The sequence below is a fragment of the Epinephelus moara genome, chromosome 11 (assembly GCF_006386435.1).
Source record: "Epinephelus moara isolate mb chromosome 11, YSFRI_EMoa_1.0, whole genome shotgun sequence".
NCBI lineage: Eukaryota > Metazoa > Chordata > Actinopteri > Perciformes > Serranidae > Epinephelus > Epinephelus moara.
In genome coordinates, this window is record NC_065516.1 from 5,701,646 (window position 1) to 5,728,674 (window position 27,029).

Below are 27,029 nucleotides of genomic sequence, written 5' to 3' on the forward strand. Positions count from 1 at the left end.
TATTTTAGTCTAACTTTAGTAAATTTCCTTGACAACATTAGCGTATTCATTCAGCAAAATGACAGTTGTAATGTAAAGTAAGTTTACCTTCCATTGGCCAAATGGTCACTAAATGTTCAAATTTCACCAGCCACTCTAGCAATAGCCATTGTTTTGTTACTGGCGAGTGAAGCTAATTTACCTGCCACTAACGTGATGGTATTTTACGAGCATTTGGCTTTGTGGCTGCAGCTAATTTCTGACTGTGGTAATTACCAACATAGCTAGTATTTTTAACATTGGATAAAGCTTGCTAACAAGCTGATGTAAATGTGCAGTCATTATCATGTAACAGCAATAGTATGATTCAATGTTTCAAGCCTGACTGACTTGTATGCACATATGTATGTACGTGGGTGCATGCATGCATGTATGTGTGTATGTATGCATGTATATATGCATATGGAAGCATAGGAGCATTATTCCCCGTATTTTTTCTCTTTTTAGTGTGTTTTGTAAGGCTCTTGTATTTTTGTTCTAAGTGCCTTGTAAGCCCATGAGGGCTGCACCTTCAGTGTATGACACTATGATAATAAAAAAAAATAACTAACTCAAGCCACTGACATAATTTGTGAAACCATTTCCATTATAAGACAATATGAATGCTACGAATATCACTGTGTTATAACAATGTAAATACAAGAAAAACTGAAATGTCAATGTTGAATCAGAATAAAACTATTACATCAAATAAAATCATATCATCCCTTTGAGGGTAATAAAGTTATTTTTATTATTATTGTTCTCATTGTTTTTGTTTCAGGATTTGGAATTGACTCTGGAAGGAGTGGCACAGATGGAGGACACTTCAGAGGAGGAGTATGTGCCTCAACCTGCTCCAGACTCTGATGAGTCATGGGAAAGTTTGTGACCAGGGAGTAAAGGCAATGGTGGGAGAGGAAAGGGGAAAGGAAGAGGTCACGCTGAAGGTCGGGGAAGGACACGCTCAAGGGGTGAAGGCAGCAGGTCGCGGTCCAGAGCTCCTTCCAGAGCACCAGGGTGCCGGGGCAGGCAGCGCACTGAAGCTCTCAGGGAGGAGGACAGAGTCCGGCTCGCACAGCTTAGAGCTGCCAGTATAGCTGAGATGCAGGTTGTTTATATCTATTTGGTTAAAAAAATCTTGTTATATGAATGAATGAGTAAAAGAGGACACAGACTTGAAATATGAATCTAGCCATGTAAACATATTTCCTTGATCAGTTTCTAGATGGCTTTACAACATCTGAGCCAGGAGGAGAAAGATGTCATTCTACAGTCAGTGGTGACCCGCCTACCAGGGGTGATGCTGGACATCCTGGAGTTCTGGGAGCAGACACCAGGACCACATCTTCCAGATAGAGGGCAGCCTGCGTGGTGCACCTGCCTGAACTGCCGACGCATGCCGACTCAAATGGAAAACCTGTGCTGTCGGCAGGCTCCGAACCAGTGCCTGAGCAGGAGTGCCCACCTGGAGATGTACTGTCTGAATGAGGGTATACTGTGTCTGGTGAGGATGACGTGGAACGACATCTTTGCTCTGGAGGACAGCCAAGATGTGGGAGCCGACAACAAAGAGTTTCGGTTTGCTGCCTACCGCCAGTTCACAATCTGGCAACATGGGCATCTGTGAAGAGGGAACTGGAGGCCGATCCCAAGCTGCTGTGTACTTCGCATCCGTGCAAAATTCCCTGACCCCTTTGGAAACTATACAGGCTACAAAGAAGCTCCATTTAGGGTGGCAGAGTGAAATTTCCAACTGTTCTATTTATCTGTGACCTCAAAATAACAGACTCCACTTTTATCCAAAAATAAAAACAATTTATGTGCAATATATATTTATTTTCAAAGTTTTCAGGGAGTATTTTTTAAATTTGCATTATGTACATATGTGGCAAGTGGAGGGTGGAAAAAGATTTGTTGCCAGACAACGCCACCAGGGGAGTTGCGCCCCCGGAAATAGTTAATTTTAACAATGCTGAAGGTCGCACAAGGTTCGAAATTACCACAGGGCAAGAGACGGCTTATAGAAAATATACCAGTAATTTTATTTCCACAACAATCAATAAATTCCAGCTGTTACATGCAGTGACTGCACTTGGGCCAAAAAAGGGGAATAAATGGACAAGTGGACAGAGCTGGGGCTTACCACGGCAGACCAGAACCAAAATCAAGGAGGAGGAGAAAGTAAATTAAACACCCGTGGCACCGCACACACACACAACTGAGGATCTGTGAACAAAACCCGCCACCAGGGATTGGGTCGCCGCCTTGGGCCCGCAGCACCTGTCCACAAGGAGAGGGAGAATTAAAACAGGCCCACAGCGAACAAACAGCTGCTTTAAAACACGTACATGCTAATGCTCACGCACACACACGCACACACACACACACACACACACACAAAACAACAATGAAGTAAGTAAAAAAACAAACAAGGAACCAAAATACCATTAGACATAATAATAAACTCAACAAATTTACATACAAAATAAATCATGCCACACTGCGTCAGGAGGGAGATCGTGTCACCATTATGCAATCTGGCACATTAAATGGGAGAAGGAAACAGCGGTGCGCACCTTACCTGTGTGCTGCGAAAGGAAACGCGCGCCTCAATGGCAGCCACGCCAGCTCCGCCACACCTGCACAAAGCCCGACACACCCGGCCACAGCCACCACGGGGGACCAGCAGATCCGGGAAGGAGAGAGAAAGAGAGAGGCGCGCACAGTATGGCCACACTATATAGCGGCGTGGTGCGGCGCGGCGCCGCCCATCAATCAGTGCTTCAGGTAAAATCAATACAGCGCCCTGCTGCGAGAGGGAGTACACAGTGCTCCGGCTACATCTACCCCCACCTTTTGTATCGTCAACCCGACGATGGACAGAAAACCAGCCAGCTAACACCAAGGTCTGAAGACTGCTATGTGGGAATTAAACACTGGGTCTTGGGGTCTGTTAGCTGCAGAGCCCTGAGAACCAGCTGGCCGAGGAAGATGGTTGACATTTGGGTGACAACCAGCGGTATAGCGAACAGTGCGACGCAGGGCCTGCTGACTAGTACTCGGCTGGTCAGAGGGAGACAGTGAGGGGGCTGGAGGTAAGAAACCTCCATTATCCAAGGGCGTCACTGCACTGGGCCTAGCCTGCGCCGGTGCCACAACTGGGGCAGCAGAAGGTTGCAGAGCATCAGGAATCATGGCAGGCGGTGGTACGGGAGTCTCAGACACCAGAAACCAGAGCTCACTGTCGGAGGAGTCATCTGCTGGGGCTAATCTGGGAGGCAGGGAAGGAGAGGATGGCGCCAGGGGTGGAAAAGCTACAGCCTGTCAGCATGTCCCGATGCACATTTCGGGTCTTATGCAGATCACTCACCGGGGCCACGGTGTAAACTGTTCCATCACCAGAAGGGGCCCTCACAACCCGGTGGACCACCGAGCTCCAGAGGTCTCGGATCTTATGTCAACCTCTGGCGCCATGGTCCCGCAAATATACAAGCTGGCCCACAGGAAGAGGTGCATCCCGGACCCACTGATCATGCCTCTCCTTTCGTCGGTCAGCTGCAGCCAACAGCCGCTCTCGAGCGCCCTCAAATGCCACTCGAAGTCTAGCCTGATGTTCAGCGACCCAGTCCCGTACCTCTCCAGGCACGTGTTCCTGGACTCGGCCCAGCAGAAAATCCACCGGAAGCTGAGGCTCTTGTCCGAACATCAAATAAAAAGGTGACTCACCCGTGCCCTGATGCGGCGTGGTGTTATAACAAAAGAGCACCTGAGGCAGACAGGAAGCCCAGTCCCGTTTCCGGGAGGGTGGCAGAGTACGCAGGAGGTTATGGAGAGTACGATTGAACCGCTCGCATTGACCATTGCCCGCTGGATGGTAGGGGGTGGTACGGGACTTTGAAACACCGTACAAAGAGCAGAGCTGGTGGATCAAGGAACTCTCAAAACTCCTGCCTTGGTCTGAATGAATGCGGCTTGGAACACCAAACTTATAAAACCATTCAGACACCAAAACCTGGGCCACAGTTGAGGCCCGTTGGTCCCGGGTGGGGACAGCCACTGTAAACTTACTGAACACGTCAGTTAAGACCAAGACATTTTCGAACCCGTTGAGAGGGCTCAAGCAGCGTGAAGTCAAGGGCCAGGATCTCGTTAGGCTGGGAGGCCAGCAGATGGCCCATGTAACTATGTGGCACCTGCCCCGAGTCAGCGATTTGGCAGCGCTCACACTTCTGGACCCAGTTCTTAATGTCTGACGACATCCCTGGCTGCCGGACCTGGCTGCCGGACCAACTCTGTGGTCCTCTCGATGCCTTGGTGACCGTGCGCCTGATGGAGCTGATGAAGAGTCTCCTGCTTGAGTGCCGCAGGCAAGAGAAGTTGGAGAAACTCTTCTCCCCCATCTGAGCGGAAACCCCGGCGGAAGAGCACGCCATCTTCCTCTACCAGGCGGTCCCACTGGCGCAGAAGGGCCATGGCAGGCTTCGAAAGCCGCTGCCTCTCAATGGAGGTGGGGAGGGACCCTCTGTGCCAAAAGACCAACACCTCCTTCAACAGAGGATCATCTTCCTGCATGGAATGAAGATCAGATGCAGAGAGGGATGGAAGGACAAAAACCAGAGATTGACGGGCTACCACAGCAGGATCGGAATGTGGACTCTAATGCTGAATGCTGCTGGGGACCAAGGTGCCAGGCAAAGATGGAGCAGATGAATCGACAACAGGTACGTACTGTCGTGACAGCGCGTCTGCGTTCCTGTTGCTGCGGCCTGAACGGTACTTGATTTCAAAATCAAAAGCAGCAAGCTCAGCAGCCCACCTATGCTCTGCAGCACCAAGTTTGGCTGACTGGAGATGGCTCAACGGGTTATTGTCGGTGTACACAGTAAACTTGTGCCCTAACAAATACTCCCGGAACTTTTCTGTCACGGCCCACTTGAGCGCAAGAAACTCCAACTTCATGGAGCTATAGTTGGACATGTTGCGCTCAGTGGGCCGGAGACCCCTGCTGGCGTAAGCCACTGGTCTCACACCACTGTCCGTCTGCTGGGAGAGCACAGCGCCAAGCCCACCATGGCTAGCATCAATCTCAACGATGAAAGAGCGCGAAAAATCAGCATAAGCCAGCACTGGGGCTGAGACCAACTTGGACTTCAAAGCCCTGAAGCCCTCCTCACACTGAGGGTTCCATGCTGCCCCCAGAGCATGACTAGACCCCTTCTTTGACTTGTTGCCTGCAAGGTCAGCCACCAACTGGTGCAAAGGCTTGGCCAACTTGGCAAAGCCCTCAACAAACCTGGTTTTACCCACTGGCGAGGTCGATGGTAGAGAACCAGCGGGCCCCAGAAAGGGCGTCCAAGCTTTCCTCAATGCGAGGCAGTAGGAAAGCATCCTTTCTGGTCTTGCTGTTGAGGAGGCGGTAGTCCACACACAGCCGTAAACTCCCGTCCCTCTTACGGACCAGAACAATAGGAGATGCGTATGGACTACTGCTCTCACGAATGACCTGTGACTCGAGCAGTTGGTTGATATGCGCCTTCACTGCCTCATACTCAGAGGGAGGGATGCGCCGATACCTCTGCCGGACCCGCGCGTTGTCAAGCAGAGGTATGTTGTGCGAGATGAGATTGGTGCACCCCAAATCCCCATCATGAGCTGCAAAGACTGAGCTGTACTTATGCAGCAAGGACCCCACACTAGCCTGTTCCTGCTCAGTTAATGCAGACAGATCCAATGATCCTATCCTGTCAAGGGTTGAAGGGGTGGCTGCCTGAGAAGACACAGTGGCCACAGTTGACCCCACTTCAGTCACTCCTACAGGCAGACTGACAACCTGTGCAGCATTCAAGGCGCCAAGACTAGTCCGAGGATACAGAAAGACCTCAGTTGTCCCCACATTAACAACTGGGACCCACACTGTACCCCGAACCACCTGTAACAGGCAAGGTGAAGCCAACAGTCCCGCTGGCAGACCAGACTCAGGTGGCTCGAACAGGGTGCTTTGGCCAGAAAACTGTTCGGAGCAGGTGGCAGCAACCATTTTCATTACCCCACCAGGTATGCGCACCACCCGCTTGCCTCGGACCCTCACTGAACCAGTGATGCTCGGCGCGACCTGGGTCGCATACTGATGGCACTTCTGTAGGGCTGCCACAACCGCACCGGGTGCTCCTGACATGGGGAGACTCAAACAGGGAGGCCCCAAACACACCAAACAGCTCACTGTAGCATCTACGGATTACGTTCATCCCCAAGATCCCAGGGACAGAAGATTCAGCACCAGGGGGGTCTCTCACAACAAGAATCCCACAGCCGGGCATCACCTTGCCACACAATACCACATCCAACTCCAAATAGCCAATGTACGGAATGGCTAAGCCATTAGCCGCACGCAACTGCAACCAATGGCAAGAGCGAAGGTGGTCATGCCCCCAAGGTTCAAACTGCGCCAAGAAAAAACTCTCTGTGATGGTGGACACCATGGAACCAGTATCCACCAAACACTCAACACTGGCTCCTCCAATAGAGACATTAACATGTGGACAAGGAGCAATTAAGTCGGCTGCCACATCCGGCTGTGAGCCTGTAGATTCCCCAACTGAGCTGTGGCTCGGCAGCTCAGCGGGCTTCAGTTTCCCGACTGCTGGGAAGAATGAGAGAGCGCGGCAGCATTTGAATTGGAACCACTGGCAGAGTTATCACACTGACGAGGGTGAGCCCACTCACGGTCACACTCTCGGGCGAAATGGCCAGGCTGCTGGCACCTCCTGCAAATTACAGAACGGAATGCCGGGCCTGGTGGGGGAGGGACCTGCAAAGAGGCTACTGTCTGGGCAAGCTGGTTCAGCTGCTCCTGCTGACGCTTTAAGAGATCCATTACCTCACCCTAGCCTGGCCCCGGGGGAGCGACCTGAGGGATTGGTTGGAGAGCGACCTGGGTGACTGGCTGGGGAGCGACCTGCACTCCATATTGGAGGCCATAAGCAGTTGGCAGTGACAAGCTACGACCCCTAACACCACCTGGAAGGCCCTCCCTCTCCCATCTGATTGCCTCGCTCCACAGCTCCAACAGGGTGATGGTGGGTTGGCGACGAACCAACTGCTTCAGCTCTCGACGGAGGGAGCTATCAAGAACATGCTCTATAAACTGATCTCTAAGAAGAGCATCAGCATTGGGCATCCCTTCCGGTGCATTCATATTGATACTATAACTGTTCTGCTAATGGGAACAATGTTAATTTACCGAAAGGTCAGATACTTCGCAACATCCTTCAACCAGCGTCTGTTGAACATGACTCGTTGAAGAGCCTCATGTGGTGCAGAGCCTGGCACCATGAGCTCTTTATCAAGTCGCCTCATCAAGTGGTCCATGGTCACATTTGCCACAGGTCCATTCATGCTTCCCTGTGACATGATAAAGCACCCCCACCCACATATCCTACAACAAAATACAATTTTGAGAAGAAAAACATTTGTCATGTGACAGAAAAGGTTCCTCCACCACTAGAAGCAAGTAGGGTAGCAATCATCCGAGCAGAAAGATAATTATTTCAACATGTATTGTTGTTGTGTTGTCCAAATGATGTCACACTACCTACATTGAACATATCACGATGTTCGGCTTTCTGGCAAATATACCAAAATTGGTTGACGATGTCCCTCAGCCACACAAGTATGATGGAATGACCCTTTTGAATCTCAGCCTGTGAATCAAAAAAGGAAATAAGACAACAACAAAAAATGTTTTTTCATTATTATTCACAAAAAGTAAAATCAGTAACATCCACTTATAGTATATTTACTGCATGAAGTTTCTTGGTCAAATTTTTGGCCGCATGCCATATGTCCAATGAATGTAGCACACCTTTGTCTTTGTATCTCCCTTTCTTGGGATCTGCAATAAACAAAGACGTAGTAAGGCTTGTTCACAATATTCAATTATTACGTTGTTATAATTTTGGCAATTGTTGAGAGATGTTGAGAGATGAGCAGTGACAGTCTCCATAACCAGTCGTGCAAGTGTCTAATAATCTTTGTCTCTTGTCCACAGTGACAACGCTGATGATGTCCTTGGACTCATTTTCCGTAGTGGTGTAAGTGCAGTACTGGGCAGTGTGTCCTGTAGATATAAATGAGTTGTTATAATATGAAAATCATTTTTGCTTGCAGAAAATGTGTTTACACAAATTTGATAAATAGAATACTTACCTGGGGTGTCCATCCTTCCATCAGCTGAAACAGATAAAAGCAAGCAAATTATGACCTTTGCAGCTTAGACCAGGGCCATTACATATCCTGGAAGTGTATTAGCATTTATATTTTACTTTACACTAATGTTACACAGACATATGTTGAATAGAGTAATACCTTACAAAAGCTGGGAAACAATCGTTTCTCAGGGACAGTGAGAAGATATGTCCAGTTGTTTTTTCTCTCATAGGTTTTGCCAACTTGATTTTGCAAAGATAAATAATGTATGCTGCTGTTATGTACAATGCAGTTCCATACTTACCTAGGGCAACAACACTGTCCTTTGCACGCAAGCGGTCAATGATGGCAGCTCTCTTCTTCTCCCAAAACTCTTTTATAGAGTCAATGAAGTTATGGCTCTGCATTAGTCGGAATGATTTTTGAGACACTACGCCGATATTCATATACCGGAAGAAGAGGGCAATCTTTGAAAAGTTATTGCCAGAGAGGAGTATGTTTGTGGCGACCATGAAGTCCCCTCCTTGCATGGAATACTTCAGGACAGGCTGGCTGTTCTACTTCCACAGCTTATGCCCATGAATGCAAAACTAGAAAAGAAAGACAAGAACATGTTGATTTGTAGCAGGACAATTACCAAGTGTTATTTGCAATCTAATCTGATGTCTAAATAAGCAGTAACTCATTGTGAATAGGGGTCCGCAGCCAAATGACATTCATATTTAGAAGCTTATTTGCCAAGTAAATCCAAAGTCAGATCTCAAGCTCAAACTCAAATCTCTTGGTAGGCTACATTCTAGCTCTTTGTGATCCTCTGTAAATTCTGAGACTTCCATGGCCCCATTTTTCCTTTATTTTTCATTCAAAGACTAACCTGACTAATGTAAACTCGGTGTTCTGTGTTTAATTTTGTGTAAAGAACAAAATTGATAACTTTTGGAATGTCAACTCACCCACTTGATAATGGTAGCACTTCCGCTTTTCAGGAATTTGACCTGAAACGGTGGAGTGGCATCACAATCTGTACCCATCTGGTCTTCCCTATAGTAACATTTTTTGATGGGTAGCTGGAGGAAATTGACCCTTCTTGCCAAGCTGCTGTTGAAGGCGATGCATGCAGGCTGGTCAACTAGGTCATCTTCAACGGAGACCTTCTCTGGACCAGAGAAGGAGGGCACATCGTTGTCTTTCTCCTCATCTGACTCAGGGTTGTCAGGGTCTTCATCTGTTTTGTCATCGCGGTTAAGAATGTCACCGACAGATTCATCAAGCCCAACGATGGGTAGAGCATCAGTCGCACTCTGTAAACCACCAGCAGCTCTGTGTGACAGGATAAAAATGTGTAAAGTCTCTTTATGATGTAATTATATAATTCATATTCATGATAATAATAACATAATACATCTATGCATGTTAAATACAGATGAAACTCGTTACCAATAGGACTGCTTCACCCCCCCACAAGCTTGAGGAAACAGATCATCGTAGGGTCTACTACCGAGAGATACATACCGTACACAGATGGGTGGCACGTAATCACTGTCCATTGGATTTGAACCATTTACATCTAGTTCAATTCGGTAATCGAAAAATAAAAAGATAAACATGAATGTGCAATAAAGTAGACATTGGAGATTGAAAGATGTGGAGATTTTGAGAATTTTTCAACTCACACACTGTTGAGTAAGTTGTTTGCTTGTTCCTCATCCACTATAACAGCATCCATCGCAAGATCCATGGATTTGAAACTACAGACAACACAAGTATGTATGTTATACGTAAAGACTAGTACTGGTACTTCTACAACAAAGCAAATATGGAGCAAAATCCATCTCCCATAAACTCATTAAGTAAATACCACAAATCTGCCCTGGATTATAAATTTAAAAAAAATGAATAAATGTACTATAACATTTGTCATGAACACATTTACCTTTCTTCCAAAGGATCCAAAGCTTGGTCCTCAGCCATTGCCTCAACACCAGCCATTAGAATATCTTCCCTGTCAAGATAATGTAACCAGTGTAATCAGTGGTGTGTGTGTGTGTGTGTATGTGTGTGTGTGTGTGTGTGTAGTTGTGAAGTGTGGCTAAATACATAATTACAATGTGTAATGTAATGTCAGCACATCATGTTATTTTATATTATAATATTTTTCAATGTTTTGTCAAACTGAAAACATACTAACCCCTCAGACACTGGTTCAATTGGGGATAAGCGATGACAGATTTTAGCAGCTGTTCGCTTGCTGGGTGTTGAGGCTCTCATCTCCCTACTTCCCTGAGTAGCTGCTTCAGGAGGTTGCTTCTTCTGGTAGCTGGAAAACATCAATATTTTAAAATTTTACATTCTGAGTCAGCACGCATATGTCAACAAGCTGGCTGTGACTTTGCCACCTTCGTCTCTTTTCTGTTTGGACAGAACAACTATGGCTAGATAATTTTGCCTGCAACAATAATAATATCAAAATACATATCTCAGTCAGTAATTCGGTAATTTTGTGTGTCACTTTTACAAACATTTTCTTCTGCTATACATACAACGTAATGTATAATGTCTGGAAAAATCTTGTGTGGAAGGTACAACACAGGTCAAATTTAGACAAATAAATGCTAAAAGCTCTTTCGATGAGTTGAGACCACCACCACCACCACCACCCCAAAAAGGATTCGACCACCCTAGCTTTTTACCATTATGGTTGATGCAGTCTGAAAGTCTTGGGATTGCTGTGTGTAAGCAACTAATGTTACTACACAGACACAAACAAAACCGTTAGCATGTGGCTACAGCCAGCTGCTAACGTCAATTCCCGGATAACAGCTTGGGCTTTTGGTCCGATATAGGGACATAATTCTAACTACCGGTATTCGGTTTCAGACTAAAGGGCTGTGGAAAATGTGCCATCTGTAACCATTCAGTGCTACTCAGCTGTGGACTAAGTTACATGTTTACAGCTAACGCTACTTTGCACGTTAGGTCACCCCGACTCCTCGGTGATCTCAAATGATTTTCAAATCAAGCTCTAAACATGACCTATAATGTTTTAGCCTTACCTGGTCACTAGGAAATGAGCCATGTCAGCATCTGTTTTGGTTCCCAACTCAAGTCGAAGCTGCCTCCATGACTGGAACGCGTACCTGATGTGTATTCGGGTGCCTGCCCGGCTTTGGTCATAATTTCTTTTCGACTCATGAGATGCCGCTGATAAAACCTTTGTTTTCTTCTTAGTACCACTTTTTAGTGGGCTTTGTGTGGTGCTGGGTCGCTTGCTGGCTGCAGAGGAATCCATAGTTTGGATCCACCGCGCTCGTCTTCTTCCTGTATCCAAGCCGAAAGCCGTTGAGGACGCGCATGCAGTGTCATTTGACGTCACATCCGCAGGACAGCGCGGGAAATTCGGACCACGAATTGCAGCGTATTATGCAGCACACAGCCTGTTCAAGGCAACTGAGAGATACGCGGCTGGCCTCATTCTTTTTGGTTTTGAACGCTTCATCAGCTATTAGTATTAAAAAAAACTTAAAACGCATGTGTATTTTTTCACAAATCCTGCCCCAAGTTCCTTTAAAATGCAGTTATACAACAAGAACATTGCATTGATATCAGTATATGCTCCCAATTCTTTTGATAAGAAATTCTATGATACACTTACAAAAATGCTTTTAGACCTCACGGATTACTCTCTCATAATAGGAGCAGATTTTAATGCTGTGTGGAATCATAAAAAAAGATAGGACTGGCATATAAGAAAGTAGTGAGCAAAAATCTGCATCAGCGCCTCTCCGTCAATGGGCATTTGATCTGGGGGTAATAGACATCTGGCATTACAAAATAGTTATTCAGAATTTCATATTCACAGAGTACGACAGAAATATTATTTTCATGGATCCAGACCGAGTCATTTATTAGCTATGAAAATTTGATCCAGCGATCAATTTGCTGACATTCTAACCATTAAATCTAAAGATGGGATGTTGGTAACAGAACCCAAACAAATAAACTCAGTATTTCAATCATTTTATGCTGAACTTTATAAATCAGACGTAGTCTATAATAAATCCGCCTGTGATGCATTTCTTAATAAATTAGAACTACCTTGCTTATCTGAAGAAGAAGCTAAGAAACTGGCTGATCTTATATCATTAGAAGAATTAGAACAATCTATGAGAGAAATGCAAACAGGAAAATCACCTGGAATAGACGGGATTCCACCTGAATTTATTTTAACATTTTGGAATACTCTTGGTCCACTGCTTCTAAATATGATACATTATTCTATAGAAAAGGGCTCATTCTCTAGGAATATTAATAATGCTTTAATATCTCTATTATTAAAAAGAGATAAGGACCCAACTGAATGTAGTAATTATAGACCGCTGTCATTATTGAACAGTGATGTTAAGATCTTTGCCAAGGTCCTTGCCCACAGACTACACTTGTTCACTGTGATCAAACAGGTTTTATTAAATCCCGCCTGGCCTGTGACAATGTTAGACGGCTACTACATATTTTGGATTTAGTAGGGAAGAATAATTCAGCAGCAGTGTTGTCTTTGGATGCAATGAAAGCATTTGATCGCTTAGAGTGGTCCTACTTGTGGTCTGCACTAGAGAAAATGGGATTAGGAGAGCGGTTTATATCAATGATTAAAGTGTTGGATACCAATCCATCTGCAATGGTCTTGACAGGCAAAAATTGCTCTTCTTTATTTGATGTTTCTAGGTCCTCAAGACAAGGTTGCCCTTTGAGTCCACTTTTATTTGCTTTATCACTTGAAACATTAGCTCAAGCAGTGCGCCAGCAGACAATATTTGCCCAATCTCAATTCACAATACTCGACATTCTATATCTCTATATGCTGACGATATATTATTGTTTTTGGAGGACATAACTAACTCTATTCCTCCATTGCTTACTATTTTTGATCAGTTTGGTAGAATATCTGGTTTTAGGATTAACTGGCAGAAATCAGCATTGCTACCATTCTGACTAAATAATTCTGGTGTAGCGGCTAACTTACCCATCTTGTTACTGGTAGTGCAGCACTTCAAGTATCTTGGGATAGAAGTATATGCTTCTCTGGAGGCTATCGTCAAGAACAATTTCATAGATACCTTTAAGAAAATTAAATATGATTTGGATAGATGGATGAATCTACCGAACTCATTACAGGCTCGTATAGCTATTATAAAGATGAATGTGCTACCTAGAATTAATTTTGTAAGTTCCATGTTACCGCTTGCTCCCCCAGCGGGAAGTTGGGAAAAATGACATAAAGACATTAACAAATTTATCTGGAAGGGCAAGAGGCCTCAACTGAAAACTCCTACTCTCCAGCGAAATAGAAGGGATGGAGGATTGTCATTGCCTAATTTTAAATTCTACTCCTGGGCTTTACCCTTTGCCCACTCACTATATGGTTTAATCCCACGGCTAATGTCTCGTGGCGTACACTGGAGGAAAACATAGTGCATCCTTTGTCTCTCAGAGAGGTTGCTGTTATCTAATTTACCAACTAAAATCTGCAAATTACAATTTGGTTCAATCATAGCTCACCTGATCTCAATATGGCATTGTGTGGAAAAGCTATGTAATATTAAAACCCAGTGGCATCTGAATACCCCAATTTTTAACAATTTTAGCTTACGAATTGGGGGCAGACCCATCCAATTCCCACAATGGAGAGATCGGGGGATTCATCTGCTTAGGGACATCTATGATGGAAATGGCCTGCGCACATTTCAAGACATCAAGTTTAGTTTTGATTTACAGAATACATCTTTCTTTTTTTACTTGCAGATTAGGGCTGCACTTAAGGCGCAAGGTGTACCTAATGATGTCAGTTTATCTGAACATCCCTTGTTTGTGCTAATAGATAAGTTAAAAACAAGGGGCGTGGTCACTACTATATACCAATACATTTTAAAAAATTCATATAAACCTTTAGCCCTAGATGCAATATGGAGAAGGGACATACCAGATTGGGATCCAAACCACGACTGGAATGATGTATGGGCTTATATAATTTCATCTTCCAGAAACCCAGATCACCAGCTTATACATTATCAATTTGTGCACAGAACTTATTTAACACACTGTAAGCTTTACCATATGAAGATCCTGGATAATTCTTTATGTACACTATGCCCTCAGAATAAACCAGGGACTTTCATGCATATGATCTGGGAATGCCAACCTGTTGCCAACTTCTGGCAGCAGGTTGCAGCAGCACTATCTTCAATAACAGCATAAATTATTCCAGTTAACCCTCAAACACTTATTTTAAATAACTTATCCACAATTAATACATAACAATGTAAAAAACGAATATTACTGGCTGGCCTAACGGCAGCAAAAAAAAACAATTGCAGTAAGATGGAAACCACAACACACACTTAACATCGCCCACTGGTATTTAACTTTCCTTGATATTATCTATCTAGAAATATCTACAGCCCGAATCCATAATGCAAAACAACAAAATATTTTATTTTGGCATATGGCAGCAGATCAAATTAAAGCCAGACTTGAAAGATGAATTTCAATTGATACACCTTGTTTCAGCTATCCTTGTCCAATTCATGCTATCTATATTGTCATCAAAGTGTTCAGGTCCGAGGGTGGGTAGGGTGGGGGGCAGGAAATATGTGTATAGTGTTTGTTTGACATAATTGTTGATGCCACTGCTTATAAAAAGAAAATTTAAATAAAAACATTTGATCACAAAAAAACTTATTTTGGAGATTGAACTGGCTTCCACTATAAAGTAATCGATTCTAGTATATGATTGATGTACATGTGAATAAAATGAGTATTCCTTTTTCAGAGGATGTTGGATTCTCCAAGTATCTACCATGTTTCTGGATTTGATCAAGTTGTTTAACATTTGAACTGACTTAGTTGATGGAGGAGATTTAGAGGATGATCTATCTAAAGATGGGTCCAAATAACAATTAAAATCGCCACCGATATAAACACTGGATGCTCCATCATCTGGGAGTAATTAAAAACCTTTTGAAAAAAAAACCCCAGGATCATCCGAATTCGGGCCATATATATTCAACAGGGTAATTGGAAATTAACTAATATGCCCCGAAATCAGAATAAATCTCCCGTTTGGATCTATAACCTCGGATTTAAGTAAGAAAGGGATATTTTTACGGAACAGGATCGCAACAACTCTTGCACGGGTTGTAAAGGGTGCATGGAACACCTGAGACATCCAACTGGCCCTTAATTTATATTCAGTACCTTTAACCTACCTTAAATATCAGACTTAAATGAATTCAAATGAGAAAAAAACCTTTGCACATTTTACATTGTTTCCAAGGCCCCTCACATTCCACGAGGTTATTGTAATTTTATATTTTATGGTTTTAGACATATTTCAAAAAGCAAAACAAATCATTGATGATCAGATGCCCAAGAGTATTTTTATATAATGCAGTGGGCCCTGGTTGGTCATGCACAAATAAGGTTGCATTAAGACAGACAAACTGAGTTGAAACTAAACAAAGCGCCTCTCCCCACACATCCACACTCACACACACACACACCTACAACCCCTCAGAAAACAAGCAAAAAAAAAACAAAAACCCATAATCGCTGGGGAAACGCAGGGCACATGGCCCGTAGCTGAAGGTCCCTTCAGAAAAACAGTTCAATGTGAAAACGAAATAATTCGCTGCACAGCAGTCACTCCAGAGTGGAAGGAAAAAGAAATAATGTACTTGATTTGGAACTTAATCCGCCGTCATCAATTCAGATTAAATCAAGAGTAGCCGTAATAAAGTCTCGTAATAAAGTTGATGCTCTCCATGTTTTCCAGTGAAGAGGCCTACATCCCGTTACAGCTTAAACTCTTGCTCTATGAAAGATTGAGCCACTCGTGGGGAGGTAAAGACTTTTACCTGATTCTTGTGATGGACATGCAGCTTGGCTGGGAAGTGCAGGCTGTACTTTATGTCCCTCTCTCTGAGCGTTTGGGTCACCTCACGGAAACCTCTTTTCTGTGCCATCACCTCCGCGGTGTAGTCAGGGTAGTAAATGTAGATTCGGTGCTCGTTGTACATCATCTGTTGCTGTTGGCTCAGCCGTAGGATCAGCTCCTTCTCCTGGTAGAAGTGAATCCTTGTGATGATGCTCTCTTACCATCCGTGGGTTTAGGCACAGGGATGCGGTGCGCCCGGTCCACCGTCACGGGCTTTGTAAACTTGCTTACCCCAAGTAATTTAGGCAGCAATCCAGCGACGAACTCAGTGGGTCTGCTGCTCTCTTCGCCCTCCGGTATTCCCACAATCTTAATGTTGTTGCGTCTCGAGCGCCCCTCTAGATCATCAATCTTTGTGAAAAGTTTTTCATTGGCCTTTTTCATGTCTGTAACTGTGCATTCACACCAAAAGCGTCATGAGCGTCATAAGCGGCTGACCAGAAAAACGCACAAATTTCTTTATTGCAAAAGAAAACATAGCCTATTTCAGGAGAGAGTCTGTGTTCAAAGTTAAAAATATAATATTTGAATATATAGGCTATACATCCTGTTTTCCTGTTCTGTTTCTACATTAATATATGGACCGTTTCATTGCTATTCTGTTGCTAGGACAACAACTTTGGTCCCTGTTTACTTCCTGTGAGCTTCTGCATTAACATACATTCAAACAGGAATTACAAATGGACCCATTTAGAATGTTTATGTTGTCCGGTTTGAAACGGTCTATAGCCATTTTTACCAGCTCAAGAAAAATACATTAAAGTGAGTAATTCATTTACAGTGTGTGTGTGTGTGTGTGTGTGTGTGTGTGTGCGTGCGTGCGCGCACGTGTGTATGCGTGTGTGTGGCGCTTTTGTTATGTTGATTTTTATATTGTATTTGTGTTCTAACACTGTGAATTCTTTGCAAAAGTGCTATAACGTTTATCATTGTTGCTGTTATTGTTATTATTAGCTGACAAGGCCAGTGTCAGTCGTGGAGTTGATGCAGAGGGACAGGATAATGCCAGTCATAGGAGTGAGGAGGAGGAAGAGACAGATGAGGAGGGACAGGAGAAGGAGGAGGAGGAGATGGAAGAGGAGGTGGAGGAGAAGAAGGAGGAAGAGGAGAAGGAGAAGGAGGAAAGTGGAGCAGGAACCACCAAAAAAACAGTGCCAGGTACAAGTGCAGTGTGCAGGACTGGGTTGGCAATAGGTCTTTGCATAGAATTATGTTATATTCAATACACTCTACTGACTGACTAATCTGGGTGTGTTGTGTTTAATATCATTAGATTGTTTTTATACTGCAAATAAAGTATTCATGTTAAAATTACAGTTCCACTTGCGTCCGTCGTGCGATCGGAAAAAAGGCCTCTCCAAATCAAGCTCCCGGGCTGAATTTCAACCCCAGCCTGCCCCTGCCACCAGTAACACCAAGTTTTAAGGGAGAATAATAACAATATTATATGAGTCACACTGAGCTAAACTGTTTTACGTAAACAGCTGTTTTTGTGTCAGTTTGTTAGTAACAAGTTGCTATTAGCTGGAAAGTGCTCTGTGCTTGTTTATAACATAATATTGCTGTGGTGGATGAGAGACTTTGAGACTGATTGAAATATCACTTTTCTACTTGTTTACGTGTTGCTAAACAGGTGTTTTGATAAAGTATTGGCTTTTTCCTCAAGGAGGTTTTATTGTACTCATAGCAACAAGCGTAGCTGTCAGCTCAAGTTATCTTCACCTCTCTGTCTCCACCACGGCATCTTTACTCCGTGTTTGTGTGTCTGTGTGTGCGTAAAAGTGGCCCACGAGCCAGGACGCACAGACAGTAGGAGGAGACCCCGCAGCATGATATACACCCAAATGTAAAAAAGTTTACAGATAAAAGAGCCGGTAAGGTCAGAGCTTCTAAATACTATGGTCGTTCATAACTTAGCGCTGCGGCTCGTTTACTTCAGCGAGATTAATTGGGTTAAAGCTTCACACATCCTTAGGAAAAAGCGTAGGCTATATTAAAAGATCAATCACGGATTTTATGAATCGATCATTCGGTCATTCCAGTGAAGATCAATTTGAATTTTTAACCCCGCTCTATTTCATAACTCATCTGGCCTAGAAAAGCCTTGGGGTCTGAAAGCGTTGCTGGGGAGACGGATGTCTGGGTGCTTTGCTTTGCCTGCTGCCCCTGCGACCCGGCCTCGCATAAGCGGATGACAATGGAAGGATGGATGGACATATTTTTACCTGTTATACAGCTTTTCATGGGGTTACCTGACCCAGGGCAGGACTCTGCCTCACAGTTCTTCTCAAAGGTCAATATAGAGTCTACGACTTTCACTTGATAGTTGTAGCTTTCTACACAGTCAACAGTATGGTCTGTAATTTTACTCTCATGGTTTTAATGATGTGTTCTGAACTCTTTGTCTTGGATATGTTTAGCCCCAAGAAAGACAGAAAATAATACAGAACAATGAATATATCTTTAATAAAAAGTTGGTTCTTCTTCACTTCTAACATTCACCTCCTGTTACTGCATATCGCTAACTCGGCTATACTGCATGTCACTAACTCGGCTTCTTCTCCAGAGCCTTTGTGCTCCACTGTCTCACAGGTTAACTTGTATCGCAGCTACACCTGGATCGTGTGTCGTGGTTGTGCCACTGCCCTGGTCCTGCCTGACGCCTCCTACTACTGCTGTTATTACTAGTCATATTTCTACTGTTAATATTAATATATAGCCTACTTACAACATATTGTACCACAATTACCGTTACTGTTATTATAATATTATTACTTAAATTAATGTCATTGTAGCTATTGGTATTACTTTGCCATCTCTCTCCCAATGTATCATTTTGTCATATGGATTACTGCAAATTTATTATGTTGACTGTTCTGTATGACATCTGTTGTACGTCTGTCCGTCCTGGAAGAGGGATCCCTCCTCAGTTGCTCTTCCTTAGGCTTATACCATTTTTTTTCCCTGTTAAAGGTTTTTTTTAGGGGAGATTTTCCTCATCTGCTGTGAGGGTCCAAAGGACATTGTAATTGCCAGAGGCACTGCCTCCAGCAGCTCAAATTACCTGAAATTTGGTCACACCAGGTGACAAATGTTTTATATTTTTAATAGTTAGTGTTAATAGGGGCTCTATGGTAGAATAATATGTCATACTGTCTCCCGTCTCAGTTCCATCCTTCTTGGTTGTCTTCACTGTATGTCTAACCATCTTCTTCTTGATGTAATCCTGGATCTGTGTAGGTGTTCATCTGCAGTGACTCAGTGGATGCTCGACAGCAGATTATGGAATTAGCCCGCCAGCTCAACTTCCAGCCGGTGGATATGGGCACCCTGTCCTCTTCGCGGGACATTGAGAACATTCCCATACAGTTATTTCCTGGCTGGAAGGGCCCTGTCCTTGCTGCTGTGGCCCTGTCCATCTTCTTTTTTTCTTACTCGTTTGTACGAGATATCATCCACCCATATGTGAAACACAAGCAGAGTGACTTCTATAAGATCCCCATAGAGATGGTGAACCGGACACTGCCGACTGTTGCCATCACTCTGTTGGCCTTGGTGTACCTGGCAGGCCAGCTGGCAGCTGCCCACCAGCTCTACTATGGTACCAAGTACAGACATTTCCCACACTGGCTGGAGGGCTGGCTGCAGAGCCGCAAACAGCTGGGCCTCCTGAGCTTCTTCCTGGCTGCTGTCCATGTACTCTACAGCCTCTGTCTGCCCATGAGGAGGTCTGAGAGGTACCTGCTGCTCAACACTGCCTACCAGCAGGTCAGAGTGAAGGAAGACTCCCAACACCATGTCCACACATACTTATACATTTGACATTCCACTCACACAAAGCTGGCATTTTTTAAACCAAAATTAAAGGAATAGCTCAACATTTTGAAAAATATGATTATTTGCTCAAGTTAGGGGATCAACATCAATCTCTTGTCTGTGCTTTAAGTACAGAGTGTTTAGGGTAGCTCAACATAAGGGTTAGGTATCATTTGAATTTTATTGATTCTGATTCCGATTCTTCTTATCAAATCCGGTACTCCAATACTGATAACAAAATATCCTTTTTCTTTTAAGTGTTAACTAAACATTCACAAAGTATTTAGAAATGTATGATCCACTTCCACACAGGCATTTAAAAACATTGTGAATGTCAGCCTGCATTTATTGAACCAATGATGACTTGAGCTTTGATGGACACGCAGTAACTGTATTTTGTGTTACACTGGGGCAGCAGCATTGATGCCCTGTGGTAGACAGGTAACGTCACAAAAGGAAACCGACATTCACTCACTCTGGTCATCTTTCTCTTTAATGCCAAAATGAACAGTGGCTACGGTTACATGATGGCTTCTCATTCGGAATGAAATAAATCTGAATGAAATCATTCGGAATTAAAGTTTTTCCAGGTAGTTTACATGAGAAATATTCATTCCAAATGAGGGTTTACACGGGAAATCAGTTTAATCGCCTTTATTCAGGTCTGTGCAAGGTTTGGGGCAGGGAAGGTTTCTGATTGGATAGGGGGCAGGGCGGATGTTACGTGTTTACGTTTACCGGAAGAACACTGTAGTCCTCGCTCCAGACAACAAGATGCTTGACGACGCTGTTCTTAGTGCCTTTTTCGGGTGTGTTTTGCTTATATTCTTGAAGCAGCAGTACGACAACAACCTTGTTCTGCTAATGCTTCATCTGTTGAGGAGGAGAAGGGAGGTAGAAGACCGTACTGGGGCAAATGGAAACCGGTGAGTGCAACGAGTCCGACTGCTCTATCTCAGCCCTTTGCTATGCAGCCCGTTGCTATGCGCGCTATATACGTCATCACGCCAGAAGAGCAAGGAAACGAGCATGAGCAGAAAGACCGGAATAAACTTAAAGAGGAATGAGTGTATACATGCACACAAAATTCTTTCATTCGGAATGACAAACGGAATAAACCACCCCCTTTAATCGGATTTAATTTTCAATCGGAATGACCGGTTACATGACCATCTTTTAATCGGAATGGCCTTTCATTCTGATTAAAAGTGGAATTAAACTGTCCATGTAAACGTACTGAGTGTGCCGCAGCTTGCTGTCCCTAGCACTACTACATGTGCTTGCAATGTGCAGGTGCTGGTTGAGGCTGACCTACTCAGGTTCGGAGACCGCAAGACATCAAACATGGTACACTCTAGGTAGGGCATTAACGACTTTGATTTTTTTCAGGTCGACTTATCTGTCAATAAAGTCGAAGTCGAGTCGACAAGTCATTTGATGACGTCATCACATTGACACGGTGGAGGAAAGCGAAGTATCTCCACACGTGATGTGTGTGGCCCGAACATACTCGGGCGGAACGTACGCGGAACGGACTCTGCGGAGGTCCGCGCGGACTCAAAGCGGACGTCCACAAGCCCTGTGCGCGCAAGCTCAGATTTTACGACCGTGCGGACTCCGCCAATCAGAGGCAGTGATTGCATTCCGTACACAAGCACACAGAGAGAGGGAAAAAACACACGACTTGTCGACTCCTCCCAGGGGGTGTCGACTTATGCCACTGACGTTGACACGTCGACAAATCGACTTTTCTGTTAATGCCCTAGTACACTCATTCACATCGATGCCATGCTGCCTTAAGTGTTTAGTCAGATTTGAAGTGCAGCCTGACTTGCAGCTACTGAACTTCCCACATGCATTGCACTTTGCCGTGTTGTCTTTCTTTTACAATGTGAAGCCACACTTTCTGTGGTTCATCTTTCGCACTGTGACTTCTAGTCATGCATCATGCATCATGCATCAACAGCAAGCTAGCTTGCATCATGCATCATGCATCATGCATCATGCATCATGCATCATGCATCATGCATCATGCATCAACACAACAGCAAGCTAGCTTGCTGTTGTGTTGATGCATGATGACCAGGGGGAAGGTGCGGGTGAAGGTGCGACGTTCAAAAATACACCTACAAAAACCTCTAAAGTTCAGCTGGACACAGCCTCCTGACATCACATTGAAGTCGCCAGGTTTGGGGCCATCAAGGCTGTACAAATCCAATTGACTGAACTTGATAAAAAACACTAAAATCAGAATGTGTGCTCACCTGGATGCATATACTGTTTTTCATCAAGACGTACTTCTACTGCATGACTATCCCTAAAGCCACATTTGATTATTTTACATCTCTGTTTGTGCACAGAATAAAAAGTATGTTATTTCCATGTCATGTTCCTTTAAGCTATTTGATAAGACAGGAGGTTCAAAATGGATTCATTTATGAATACACCTGTCGAATATTTTAGTATAGGCAGCGAAATGGAACTTTTTCATATCTGATCACTGCATGTCATTGACATTTTTGTGGCAGCAATGTGAAGAGGCTGTGATGATCTCTGCAATTGCTTACCTGCATGTCATTAGAGTAGATCATTATTTTTGAGCAATGACATGACATGATTATCTCAATTTCACATTGGAATATACAGACTTGCACTGCTTTCTACAGGCTTTGGGCAAATATTACCAGAAAAATAAAATATAGACAGAAGCAGTAATTCCAGGGTTCAAGCTAACACAGTCCATTAGAATTTGAAAGCTTGGTAGGATAAAGACCTTTGACAGTTTCCGACACCTGCATTAAAGATAACTGTCAAGCCATGCTCTTCTTTGGTAATGCTGTCACCCCCAAATGGTCAATCTGAAAACATTTTGGGCACATGTAGCAACATTAAAAATATCCAGAGTTTGGTGATGTTTGGACAAACCGTCACTGATTAATGGTCAAATTTGCAAAAGGCCAATGCACGTTTTGAACTGGTGGCGCCCCCATTGAGCAATTTCAGAATAGTTTTACACGCTTTTTTATTATTCTTTTAAATGCAAAACAAAATACAAAACATGAACAAAATAACACAAAGAAGATAAAATAGCAGTGAATACAGGCCAGTTAACAACATTTTGTCAGGGAATAAGAGAACAAGATTGTGTTGGTTGTTGAATAAATAAAAGAGAGAAAAAAAGAGAGTATATTAATACTAATACTAGTCTACCTTTACTGTCACCATTGTTACTATTACTAGCCATAATAAAAATAATACTGTACAGCATTTTTATGTGTTGTACATATATATATATATATATATATCCAGAGGGATAGTGAATATATCGGTAAAAGGACATGAAAGAGGACATCACAGCATCCTTTTACCGATATATTCATTATCCGGAGGGATAGTGAATATATCGGTAAAAGGATGCTGATGTTGGAACTGCCTGAACATGTCTGAACATATCCAAACCATCTCACTCCCAAAGAGAACCTCAACATCTTCATCTCTGCTACCTCCAGCTCTGCCTCCTGTCTTTTCCTCAGTGCCACTGTCTCTAAACCAAACAACATCGCTGGTCTCACCACCGTCTTGTATACTGTTCCTTGCTGGTACTTTTCTATCACACATCACATCTGACACTATTCTCCACCCGTTCCAACCTGCTTGCACACATTTCTTCACCTCTTTTCCACACTCTCCATTGCTCTGGACTGTTGACCCTAAGTACTTGAAATCCTCCACCTTCTTTATTTCTACTCCCTGTAACCTCACCATTCCACTTGGGTCCTTCTCATTCACACAGTATACTGTCCTGCTACGACTAACCGTCATTCCTCTCCTTTCCAGGGCATACCTCCACCTCTCTAGATTTTCCTCCAGCTGCTCCCTGCTCTCACTATAGATCACAATGTCATATGCAAACATCATAGTCCATGGAGATTCCTGTCTAACCTCATCTGTCAACCTGTCCATCACCATAGCAAACAAGAAGGGGCTCAGAGCTGATCCTTGATGCAGTCCCACTTCCATCTTAAACTCCTCTGTCACACCTACAGCACACCTCACCACTGACCTACAGCTCTGATACATGTCCTGCACCACTCTATCATACTTCTCTGCCACTCCAGACTTCCTCATAAAATACCACAGCTCCTTTCTCAGCACCCTGTCATATGCTTTCTCTAGATCTACAAAGACACAATGCAGTTCCCTCTGACCTTCTCTATACTTCTCCATCAACATCCTCAAAGCAAATACTGCATCTGTAGTACTTTTCCTTTGCATGAAACCATACTGCTGCTCACAGATGCTCACTTCTGCTCTTAGTCTAGCTTCCACTACTCTTTCCCATAGCTTCATCGTATGTCTCATCAACTTTATCCCTCTGTAGTTGCCACAACTCTGCATGTCTCCCTTGTTCCTAAAAATCGGCACCAGCACGCTTCTCCATTCCTCAGGCATCCTCTCACTCTCTAAGACCTTGTTGAAAAACCTAGTCAAAAACTCTACTGCCACATCTCCTAGACACGTCCATACCTCCACAGGTATATCATCAGGACCAACTGCCTTTCCACACTTCCAGTCATTTGGGAGCACCTCCTGGCCACCCAGAGCCTGTCTCAACTCCTCCTTGAAAACCACACAACTCTCTTCCTTTTCAGCTTCCACCACTTCGTCCCCTGCTCTGCCTTTGTCCTCTTCATCTTCCTCACCACCAGAGTCATCCTACACACCACCATCCTGTGCTGTCTGGCCACACTCTCACCTACCACAACTTTGCAGTCACTGATCTCCTTCAGATTACATTGTCCACACAAGATGTAGTCCACCTATGTGCTCCTACCTCCGCTCTTATAAGTCACTTTATGTTCCTGCCTCTTCTGGAAGAAAGTATTCACTATAGCCATTTCCATCCTTTTTGCAAAGTCTACCACCATCTGTCCTTCCGCGTTCCTATCCTGGATATCAAACCTGCCCATCACTTCCTCATCACCTCTGTTCTATGCTCTGACATGTCCACTGAAGTCTGCACCACTCACCTCTCTCACCTCCAGGGATATTCTGCATCCCTTCATCTAACTCACTCCAGAATTTCTTCTTCTCTTCTAACTCACCTCCTACCTGTGGGGCATAACCACTAACAACATTGAACATCACACCTTAAATTTCTAGCTTCAGACACATCACCCCATCTGACACTCTTTTCAACTCCAGAACATTCCTAACAAACTCCTTCTTCAGGATAACTCCTACTCCATTTCTCTTACCATCCACACATAGAACAGCTTGAACCCTGCTCCTAAGCTTCTAGCCTTGCTACCTTTCCACCTGGTCTCCTGAACACACAGTATATCCACCTTCCTCTGCATCATGTCAGCCAACTCTCTAGCTTTCCCCGTCATAGTCCCAATAGGGAAATAGAATGAGTAAGCAGGGGAAAAATTAAATAATCAGTCAAGATACTACTAATAAATGAACATTGATTAATTGTGCCTATGTGGCAGGATAGCGCTACACTCCCCGCCGTGAGGGGCAGTGTGGCAGATAATTAGTGAGGATCACCTATAAATAGACCCCTTCCCCTTCCTTTCCGCTTCCTCTTCCTCCTTCACGGAGCCGACAGCCGTGTGTGGCCGCGTCTCGCTGGTTAGCAGATCGGGTTTCAAAGCAAAGTGTGGTGTTACCGGGAGCTGGGCTGTCTCCCTTGGGCCTGTGTGCGCGCGGTGCGCCTTCTGTGGCCATCGCTGGTGGAGTCTGGGCTGCGGGCTTCCTCCTCCTGCCGCTGTGTGACACCTCGATCCTGCTCTCTGTGCGCGGCCGTCATTTGCCGCTGTGAGCCTCGCTGCTGTTTTGGTTCTTCCCTTCTGTGTATTTGCTTTTTTGGTTTGGCTCTTTTGGGACTCCAATCGCCTTAACTCGGCGCTCCGATTCGGCTCATATCTGACTCTATCTGTTTCCATTAACGGCGGCCAAAGCCGTGGCAGTACAGCCTGAACAAAAGTTGCCAACGTGAGCCAGGAGAGGGCGTCCCGACCCTCTCATAGACGCGGAGCCGTCCCCTCTGGAGGCTGGTTTTAATTAGAGTGGCAGACACTTAATTAACTACCTGAGTTTATTCCTATTCCATTTGTTATTCCTTTCTTTGAATTATTATTGATTGGGTTTCTAGGTTACATTTGATTTATTGTTTAGAACCTTTTTGCTCCTTATTTTGATAAATTGTGATTAAAATAGTTTCTTTTGGGTTTGGGGTGGTTGACATTTGGTTATGGTGTGTGTGAGGGTTGCCTTGATTTCATGTTTTTAATGGTGTTCTTTTCCTTTGACAGGTGCTGAGGGCCCAGAGCGGCAGCGGTTCCTCTGGTGGTGGTTCCTTGTTCACGTTTTTCTGGTTTGCTGTGTCACGGGTGCAGTGTAGTTTTTTGGATCCCTCCCCTTTTTCGTTACCGCTGTCGTGGTAAGCCCCAGCCCTGTCCCATTTTCCTTTTGGTAACTCCTCATACCACTCCTTATGATTAGATTTATTATTATTTATTTAGTCTGTTGCTCATTTTAAAATAATTGTTTAATAAAGGTATTTTTATAATTGGAAATCACGCTCTTGTCCTGTGGGATCTTTCGAACTGTGTGCCTTTGTTTCATATTGAAGATTGGTAATTTTTAAATCCTGTTTATATCCTGGGGTGAAAGCCCCCAGGTGGCATTGTCTGCAACTTTTCCACACCGCTCGCCTTGCCACACAAAGAAAGCCTGCTGCAGAGTGACATAGGACAGAGAATGGCTGTACAGTTCTTGCAAGATAGAAAAAATGCGAGCTGGGTCATCACGCTCTACACCCGGTCGAAACCTAATCTCCTCATGCGCCTCTCCCTCCAAATGGTCAATGATAAAGAGGGCCTGATCAGCAACAGAGAGGTGGCGGGCTTGCATGCATGCCTGTATCTCCTCAATCCACTCAGCTACACCGATACCTGACCTACCGTTAAACACGGAACATCTGCGGTCC

At 44.2% G+C, this 27,029-nt stretch overlaps 1 protein-coding gene across 1 annotated transcript in view; it reads left to right on the forward strand.

Annotated features, from left to right (window-relative positions):
* steap2 (STEAP family member 2, metalloreductase) overlaps nucleotides 1-27,029 on the forward strand; it is a 172,787-nt gene that overhangs the window by 114,133 nt on the left and 31,625 nt on the right. Inside the window, exon 5 of the mRNA XM_050056494.1 lies at nucleotides 19,457-19,984. Within this exon, the coding sequence (XP_049912451.1) occupies nucleotides 19,457-19,984 (528 nt within the window). The remainder of the gene's footprint in view (nucleotides 1-19,456; nucleotides 19,985-27,029) is intronic.